The sequence below is a fragment of the Telmatherina bonti genome, assembly GCF_933228915.1.
Source record: "Telmatherina bonti genome assembly, chromosome: 7".
Classification (NCBI taxonomy): domain Eukaryota; kingdom Metazoa; phylum Chordata; class Actinopteri; order Atheriniformes; family Telmatherinidae; genus Telmatherina; species Telmatherina bonti.
In genome coordinates, this window is record NC_136625.1 from 32,543,115 (window position 1) to 32,553,258 (window position 10,144).

The following is a 10,144-nucleotide window of genomic DNA, read 5'->3' on the forward strand; positions in this document are numbered from 1 at the left end:
TTAATGTTTCCAATCCACCATCCAGAGTCCGCTGTAAGCCCTATCGAGGCTCTCTCTCAGACGAATGAGCAGCAGGTCCTGCAGGAAGTCCCAAGTCACCCACAACCTCTCCACCAGGCTGTACTGGCAGTAGCCCATGGCCAACCCAAAGCCCACATCTGTCACATAGTGTCTGGCCAGCAGCAGGCGGGAAAGGCTCACCAGGGCGGCCCAGCCCACCACCAGAGCCCGCATGGAGGCTGTGTCCACCAGCTGGGCGAGGAAGAAGCGGGCGCACATGGCCGCCCTAGAAGCGTGACCCGAGGGAAAGGAGTAGCGCTCCACAAAGAAGGTGGCGAGGATGTCGGAGCGGTTCTGTGCAGGCATTCGACGTCTGACCAGCGTCTTCACGGTCCTGACCAGCAGCAGGTCCAGAATCAGAGCTTTGAGAGCAGAAGACAGAAGCAACATTGGTTTAAGTTTCATAATTAGGTTCTCTATTGAGTTTAAGATGATTTTTCTTCAGCTATACACTGATGGATTTATCAGTTGTATTATAATAATCTTTTCAGTCCTTTATTGGGTGTTTTCAATCCCTGACAACTTATTTTTATACACTTTATATTTAGCATATTTGTTGCGTCAGCGGTTGCGTAGCCATTTAAGCCTTGTGCTTGTTTTTTAGGCCTCTGCTCTAAACAGATTAGAGCAGAGCAGCAGTTTAAGAGTTTGTGGTGCTGTTTATTCTGCCTAATACTTCTTGTTTACTACAGAGTTGAGGAGTACTGATCATAATGATCAAAAAATAAAAAAGTTAATGAATGTTGCAAAATGTGTTGTGATCATTGACAATGCTGTAAAGGCTACTATTGGTGAGCTTACTAATTGCACATAAGAGCCAGATGTTCATGAGAATATTGTAAACAAGGGGACATGTCCATCGAAGTTTCAGTGTTAAAAGTGGAAAATGAAAAGGTCAGGTCCACCTTCCTTACAAAATAGGTGTTGATGTAGCCAACAAAAGCATCATGAAGACAAAAATACTTTGTGTAACTGTACAATCTAAGAAAAGTAATTGTTTCCACATAGTAGTCTAAATATTGAAGACAGAGATCGGTAGCATCCTTCATTTTTGTCACTTTTGGACACCCCCCCCCCCAGTTTAACTGTCGTGAGCCCCAGTGTCCCCCACTTGAAAATACTCTGGATCCGCCCCTGTCTTAACTTGCATTTCCATGGTGAAATGACGATATCTTTGCACCAACTAAGTATATACTTAGTGTCATAAGTAATTTGTGAGATTTATTAGGATGTGTAAAAATGGCACAGCACAAAGGACAAAAATGGTAGCTTTACCTAAAAGAAACACGCACACACACACACACACACACACACACACACACACACACACACACAAAACCACTGTCAGGATAAATAATATGTTTTTGAAACGATGTTGCTGGCTCTGAACCTTTATCAAATCATATTAACATTATATCTGCAAAGATCAACAGATGAAGGGAAGCAGAACGAAATCAGAGAAGTTTTAGCTCAGAAATTTAAAGCAAAGTCTCTAAAAAAGGTGTTTTTGGCACAATTTGGTAGCATTTGTTCTCTTAGTCTGTCAACTGGACCACCTCAACTTTTACAGAGCTTAATACGATGTCTGTGTCTCCAAAATAATATCACACATTATTGATAAATTTGTTGTTTAACTCACAAAAAAGAATATAGAAGGAGGAAAAGATTTGAGTTTTATTTTTTCTAATTATTCATATTTGTTGGCTGCATAAAAAACATCTTCTTAAATGAATAAATTGCAGAATGGACTCCAGTTTAAAGCAGTTTTGTTGTTTCAAGTTAACACATTCAAACTCAGATCAGATTCTTTATTAAGTTTGATTAAACTTATTTAGCAGGGCTTTAGTTGGCTTGGTTGAGTTAATATGACCTTACATGTTGAAAGAAGCAGAATGTGCACCGACTTGTTCACATCAGAAATATTTCCATTAGAAGCAACACAAACTTTCATTTTAACAAGCAGCTCGTGTTATCCAAACCCAAATATAACAAGCTGGCACGAGGTCTATTAATTAAATAAAAAGTTTTCTAATAAACATTTACTGATAAAATTGATAACATTTAAATGTTATGAAACGGGGGGGGGGGGCTTTGGCCTGTTGCGCAATTTTCCTAAACTTCAATCAGAAATCAGCAGAATGAAGGTGTGCGTAATTACGCATCGGGTTATTTCTTCCTGCTGTTGTGATAAATAAAAACAGACCCCTGCTGTAAATGCCACCAGGTTGAGAGCTCTTTGTAGAGGCCCTTCCTGATAAAAAAAAAAAATAAAAAAATAAAAAAAAAAGTGAAAATTCCTCTTCCTCTGACTTAAAGTATGAAATTCAATCAAAGCACGCGCGCTCTCTCACCAAGGGTCAGGTTCAGCATGATCTCTTGCTCCGCCGCGTTCTCCCCCCGGAACAAGGTGTATACAGCTCCGACGAGCCACGGGATGACATGTCCAGAGAACTCCACCAGTCGCACCAGGGGCCGTATGCTGCCCCACGCGGACCCCTCGCAGGCGCACACCCCGAGCCGCTTGGACAACCACAGGTCCACCGCCAACAGAAAGCGCAACGTGATGGTGAACATCGGCTGGCTCAGGCTGACGGAGAAGTCTTCGGTTTGCGCTCCGGGGGAGATGTAAGAGCAGCTGGAGCCCCGGCGGCGACCGTGGTACTCTGATGACACCCGACTGCTGCACGCGACTGTGCGGCAGCTATTCCGCCTGTTCGATGGTAAGGACATTTCTTTTCCTGCGTTTACCAAGCGTGGTCTATAAACTTCCAACTTTTCTTCAACGACCTCCTAAATCCCACTGCGCCCAAACGCGAACATCCTGCAAGAGGGTGACTCCAACATGCGTAAAATGTTACCGGCTGAGAAGTGCGCTGCTCCGGTCACGTGACTTAAAAATATTGCGCAAAGTCTGTTGTCTGTTTTTTGAAAAGAAAAATAAACTTGCTGTCACTTCTCCAACTGATTACTTAATGTTCAGACTGGGATTTTTGGATATTTCCCCATTCTCTTTCAGCATCGATTGCGCAAAACAGAATGCACCAGAAAGCATAACTGCGCCACCTCTCCGCTTATAAAGATACTTGGCTGTATTGACAGGTGTCAGATAAAACCTGCCAAGTTTACGCAACTTATACCCGCCGACGCGCGTCCTTTATGCGACGCACGCAGTCCTCTGTGTCACAGCGACTGCGCGTGCGGTTTGTTTGTTCACAAGCTGGTTTCCGCCTCTTCTTTCACATTGTCAGTCATCACAGCTCGCGCAGAGACCGCGGTCGCGTCGCCCCATTATGCCAGGACTGCTGCTCGGGGATGTATTTCCTAATTTTGAGGCAGAAACCACAACTGGGACAATCAAACTCCACGAATTTCTCGGAGACTCGTGAGTAGATCTGTTGATTATTGGTTAAATTGTGGATAACTCAGTTTGCATGAAGGGGAAGTTTGAGGTGTTGCTTACAGTTCCTGTCAACTACTTTCTGACTTCTGCAATATCACCTCAACAGAGAACATGTAAATCTAAAGTGTGAGCCATGAAAAATAACTTTATTGCAATTTGGGAAAGGAACAGATTAATTTAATTCTCTTTGACATCTGCCAAAGGAACAGCTGGTATTTATCATCTTTAATTAAACTCATTTTAAAGAAAAGTTTACATATTTTACCTAATTGCAAAAAAAAAATAAATTAATTAAAAAAAATCCAAATTTGTGGTTTGTTTATTCATTTAAGTTTTTGTTTAAGAGGTACAAACCCAAAGAAATGACAATGCAATGTCTTCACTGTTAGTGTATTTAATATATGAACAGATCAGACATTTAGGCCAAAATGTGGTTAAAAAAATTGGGATGACCAAATCAAAGACAGAAAAGTTGAATAAAAATGCCCCTCTGGATGTTTCTAAGAGGAATTGCTAACCGGTAAGGGTGTCAGGATTAGGTATAATAGCAGTACCCAACGTTTATGTCTTATATGCAAACTCCATAAAGTCTTTCCATCTTACATTGTCAAAGAAAATCTATCTCAGCGTTGTGTAAAGGTTTCCACCAATGGGAAATGGAAAACATGTTCGACCCATAGACTGACGTTACCCGTAGGGTTTTCTGAAGAGTTGAACTGAAGTTTGTTGAGCAGTTCCACGTCGCTATCATGGCAGTATACACACGTTGTTCCTGGAAAATACAATAATGGGCAAAGAGGTGGTGCTGCGGCAGAGGGTGGGAACGTGGGGATAGATGATTGACACATATTAAACTCCAATCTGCCTGTAGCTAGGAGCTAACTGAGCTAACCCAGAGCTAACAGAAGCTAATTGGAGCTAACCAGCTAACAGATGTAGGTAGGCTAAGGCTGAATTATGGTGTTATGTGGATAAAAAGCATTGTTGTGCTACGATATCCAGCTGCTTTCTTGTAGTTGGATATACCTGTGAATCAACAGGACACACTCCCTGTTATGCTGATATTTGAGATTAAATTACTCCTGAACTGAATAGTTATACATTTATAAAAAAAATTAAAAAAAATATTCCTCCCTCAGGTGTCATGAAGTTAAACTTGACTTTTTAAACTTAAAGCAGTTTTTTTAACCAGGCTGTCAACATGTTTATTCCTGCTGTGAAGTTGGTCTTTTTAACATGGGAGTCTATGGGAACTGACTCCGGTTTGCAGCCAGCCCCTAGCAGAGGGGGGGAACTGCAATTTTTAGCTCTTCTGCTAAGGCTTCACTTTTAACCATCAGAGATAGCTGCTTGGCAGGTATCTTCTGTTTCCAGGAAGATGAATGACAATGAGGTCAAACCAAGGAGACACATAGATGAAGATCTCCATTCTGACATGGCCAACCACATCCTGCCCACCACATCAGCACAAAAACACTCTTTGTCCTGTTTTTCAAGAATATTTGTTTTCTGCATTTGCATGTAAGTTCACAATGCAGCTTTTTATGGCACTTTATTGCTCTTCTGGTGCCTATTGGGCTTCACCAAAACTACTAGATGCTCCCTTCCTCTGTTTGTTCACCAGGTGTGTTCTAAAAACAGTAAGCATTGAGAGCGCGGCACGGAACTATTTCTTTCAATCCCCCTCCTGCTAAATTCTGACCATTACTTCCTACTGCAACTGTCTGTCCCAGTCACTCCCACCATCCTCCCACAACATTTGCATCCAAACCTGCCCACTCCTGCCAAACTATATATAGACCAACATAAGTTTGCAATGATCCTATAGCAAATGACTAATTAAAAATATATACAACAAAAAATCTGATTTGAATCACAATGTTCATCCAAACTAAAGTCAAAAACTATGAGATGTCAATTTTTTTCTAAAAGTACTTTTATATACTTTTATGTACTTTTTATATACTTTATATAGTTTTTTCTAATAGTATATATATATATATATATATATATATATATATATATATATAGAGAGAGAGAGAGAGAGAGAGAGAGAGAGAGAGAGAGAGAGAGAGCGAGAGAGAGAGAGAGAGAGAGAGAGGTGTTTTGGAGGAGGAACGTGTCTAAAATATTCAGAGCTGGGGGTCCTGAGGATTTGGATTGTGAAACACTGGACTAAATTATGCAAAATGTAATGAAGAAAAACTGTTTCCTAATTTGACCTTGTTTTTGTAAATTGAATAGCAGTTTTTTGTTTTTATGTTTTTCCTGGTCAGATGATGTCCCTTATAAAATCTGTAACATACACATGCTCTATATGGTCTATAACGTTTGATCAGCTGCTCGTTGTGAAAGGCAGAACCACTCGCAGAACGTCTGCACGTCTCTCATCTCAATGCCGTCCGCGATATGCAAATACAAACGACTTAGCAGACCTCTGGGAGTCTTTTAAATATCTGGAGTTTTTAGACTTGTAAGGTCCTGGTTTAAACCTAAATGTGCAGTGACTGTGGGGAATTTCTATGAAAAAAAAAAGTGGAAATAAACCAGCTCCTGCCATCTCTACCAGTTGGTTTGTGTAAAATCTTTTTATCTTTTTATTTATTCATAGTCAAAGTAAACCTTGACAAATGGACTGGAAACTTCAGATTCTGCATCACTGCATTGCATCAGCGTTAATGTATGGATGATGTCACTGATGCAAAGATGTAGACTGGAATGTTTTTGAGAGATCACATGCTACCATTAAGGCAGAGTTTCTCATATCCAGTCCTCAGTTTCCCCCCTACCCTGCATGTTTTAGACAAGTTCCTCCTCCAAAGCAGATGAGTCAGATTATTGAACTTCCTCATCAAGTCCTTTGCAGCCTGTTAATGAGCCCTTTATTTCATTCAGGTGTGTTTAGGTAGGGTTGTCTATAAAACATGCAGGGCAGTGGGGGTCCTGAGGACCAGAACTGAGAAACACTCCATTAAGATGAAGTATTTTCCTGGATGCTTGGTGGTTCATTCAGCCGGATGATACTAAAACTCATTTTAAACAAATTAGACTGGCTTGTTTGACCAGCCTGCCTGCACTCTGAATCTGTCTCCGGCTGAAAGCATGTAATAATCATGCAGGAGAGAAGCTCATCACAACCATACACTGTCTAGCAGCTCCAACTTTGTATTCAGCAAAAGAAAAACACACAAAAACTGTAGTTAAATGGAAATGGAAAGATGATTTGGCAAAAAACAAGTGAACACGCCTCTATCCCCACATTATTTTTACCCATTTTTTAAATTAATGTTTTATTAACAGAATTAAGTGTTTTAACATCCAAATAAATAAATAAATCCCATTTTATTTTAGCTTTTAAAACTTTTTTTTTTTTTTTTCATTTGGACTTCGGGTTCATACCAACATTAAAAACCTCATTAAAAATGGCACAATATGATGACAAACATGACCCACATGGGAAAAAGAAGTTATTTTGTCACTTTGCGAACACCTTTGTGACGTCCAGGCCACATCTCATCCACAAACTGGTCGGTGCACATCGTTGCAGTCCTCTTTTGAACCCTGACAATAATTACACATAGTCAAGACGTGTTACCCTCAAGCTAGAGAGAAAACAAAGTTACACTTCCTTTACCAACCTCTTAAAGCATGATCTCTTTACAGATGGGGGGTACTGTTCTCCCACCCCAGAGACTACACTCCTGTGTGCACCACAGAGCTGGGCCGTGCTGCTAGACTGAGCAGCGAATTCAGCAAACGTGGCGTGAAAATGATCGCCCTGTCTGTTGACCGCCTGGAGGACCATCATGGCTGGAGTAAGGTGCTGTAACAGCGTGTTCACAAGTTCTTTGTCCAACAAGATTCAAAGTTATTAAGGCTCAGACAGCATCAGAGGCTAAACTTACAGATTAACCCATCATATGTCATACTGATCATCATAATGATTGCACTTCAAACTACTTAATTGCATCAATCATGAAAATTGCTTAAAGGTGAAGAGGGTGTCTCAGGAAAAGTCTTTTTTAAAGATTTATTACGCTATTCATGCCAGTCAGGTAACGGTCCCAAGTTTCAAGGGTTTCAACTTCTCTGAAATGTCCCCCCCCCTCCCAAATACATCTGTACAAACTGGCATATTCTCTGTGACACTTCACTGTTTCTGATTATTATTAGTGTTTGATGCATCTTTTATTTATGCATGTATTTATTGATTGGCTCTTGTAAGGTGACCTTGAGTCAAATAAAATGTACACACTCAAAAATAGAGATACCAGCTTGTACCTAAAAAGGTACAAATGCTTGTATCTGGGGGTGTACTCTTTTGAGAGACATTTCTGTACCCTTCAGTTCTGGTCTATTTTTGTACCTTATCAAGTTCAACCTCACCTTATCAAGTTATGTTTTTTTATGTTTTCACAGCATTAGGCCTGGTCCATTCCACTTAGCAATATTATCTTATCTTTAATCTAGAAATAATCTTCAAAAACTCAAAATACTGACCAGACATACACTTAGTTTGCAGCTTCTGACTTTCACTGTCTGGTGTAGTAAATGACTGTTAAGTAGTACTACTGTCATCACTCAACTCTGCTCTAGTTTGTAACATTACAGCCATTAACATTACATTTTTCAATGCTGCAGGTACCCTTATGGTTGAAATGGTACAAATTTGTACTTTATGTCACTTTGAACCCTTTTTCGTACTCTGAAGGTGTGTTTCTGGTCTCTTAAAGGCCAGTATTGTACTTTTGAGACAACATTTATTTAAAATGTACCTATAGGTACAGAAATGTCCCTATCTTGTACCTCTATTTTTGAGAGTGGATAATTATCATTGTTATTGTTATTATTAAGCTGGTTCGGACTGGGTTTCAGCTGGGGCCCAACTTGGGCCTCATTAAGCCAGCCTACATCGCCTGTTTAAAATTCCCCTGTTTATGTCCACGCCCACCTTGCCCACCCTTTATCTTCTCCATTATGGAGCTCAATGTGATGTATCTGAAACCACCTGCAAATTTTGTTCATGTCTAGCTCATGGCCTCTCAGTACCCACATAGCCCCAGTTTAACCCTTATGGACGCCACATGGACAAGTTGGGCCCCAGCTGAAATCCAGTCCAAACCAACTCGAAACCCATACTGGCAGACAATAGTGAGGTCTTCATGGAAACCCACATGGGACCTTAATCTGCAGACCGTTATGGCAGTGGGTGGTGTGAACAGATCCCCAAGATATCAATTCCTGACAGCAGTGTCAAGACAGATGTTAACAAGCAATTTTATATCTATATTCAGTTAATGGACAGACACTAAGGATGGGACTTCATGTTTGTTTATAAGGGCAGGGTGGGGGTTGTAAATATAGTTTGAAGCCTTTAACAAACCACATTTATTACTTATGAATTCTGTGAAAGGAAAAAAACATATTAAAAAAGACTAAATCAGAGGGTTTTCTATTTTGTTGTGATGGATTAAATTGGAGAAAGCCTTGCCAGGTTGACATGAAAAGCTGTATTAGCTTTATTTCATTTTACATTTCTGTTTATTTTTCATTGTTGTGTGTTTCATATAAATTAAACATAAATTAAAAACATAATTTATCCTGTAGTTTTCCTTTTGAGCCTTTGATCATTCCTTTGTTTTGTTTTTGTCTCAAGAATGAAGGGACTAAATAAACTGAACTAAATGAGAGTGTGCATCTGTTTTTCTATCGGAGCAGGACATTGTGGCTTACAACTGTGAGGAGTCTGCGTGCTGCTCGCTGCCCTTTCCCATCATAGCAGACAGCAAACGGGAGCTGGCAGTCGCCCTGGGCATGCTGGACCCAGACGAGAAGGACAAAGACGGCATGCCCCTCACTGCTCGCTGCGTGAGTGTCACACTGGATCCAACGTGCTTTATTTTGATCGGCAGACATTAAAACGTCTCAGGCCTGTAAAGTCCTGCTTTCCCTTCATCTTTATTTCCACACTTGTGTAGGTGTTCATCATCGGCCCTGACAAAAAGCTGAAGCTGTCACTGCTCTACCCGGCCACCACCGGACGCAATTTTGATGAAATCTTGCGAGTGGTTGATTCCCTCCAGCTCACAGCTGGAAAACGCGTGGCTACGCCCGCCGACTGGAAGGTATGCAACACATCTGAAAGTGACCCCAGTCTGCACTAATTATTTTAGCAGCTGACTGCTCAGATAATAGAAACAAGAGCTGACCTGCTGCCATGTGGAACTGCCTTGTTTCTATTTTGTCTCTTGCTCCAGCCTGGAGAGTGTGTGATGGTGCCTCCCAGTATGTCTGAGGAGGAGGCGGCTTCTTTGTTCCCAGCTGGCGTCTACACCAAAGATCTGCCCTCGGGCAAGAAGTACCTGCGCTACACACCCCAGCCAGGAGCCCAAAGAGAGAGAACAGAAGCTGACCCCTCTCCTATCTACTATAAATTGACTCTTTTTCCTCATGCTTTGAAATTTTAAAGTCCTGCATGTTTTCTTCAAAAACAGGAATGTATGCTGGTGCAGAAAGATAAAGTGAGAAACTAAAGTATTCACCCTTTCTGGACGTTTTGCTTTAGTCCCCCCCCCCCCCCCCCCCCCATTCATTCATTATCTTAACTGCTTAATCCGATGAGGGGTCATGGGGAAGCTGGAGTCTATCCCAGCAGTCTTTGGGCAAATGGCGGGGTACACCCTG

General features: G+C 41.1%; 2 protein-coding genes across 2 annotated transcripts; one reads left to right on the top strand and one right to left on the bottom strand.

Annotated features, from left to right (window-relative positions):
- On the bottom strand, positions 1 to 2,790 carry LOC306758645 (polyisoprenoid diphosphate/phosphate phosphohydrolase PLPP6-like; the record flags this gene model as incomplete). The annotated part of the gene is made up of 2 exons (XM_079243984.1): positions 1 to 422; positions 2,412 to 2,790. The coding sequence occupies 2 exons, from the start codon at positions 2,788 to 2,790 to the stop codon at positions 1 to 3; spliced, it is 801 nt and encodes a 266-aa protein (XP_079100110.1).
- Positions 2,791 to 3,350: 560 nt separating this feature from the next.
- On the top strand, positions 3,351 to 9,927 carry LOC306758544 (peroxiredoxin-6-like; the record flags this gene model as incomplete). The annotated part of the gene is made up of 5 exons (XM_079243871.1): positions 3,351 to 3,442; positions 7,124 to 7,280; positions 9,179 to 9,328; positions 9,439 to 9,585; positions 9,718 to 9,927. 5 exons carry the CDS (start codon positions 3,351 to 3,353, stop codon positions 9,925 to 9,927), a joined length of 756 nt encoding a protein of 251 aa, XP_079099997.1.
- Positions 9,928 to 10,144: the final 217 nt, after the last annotated feature.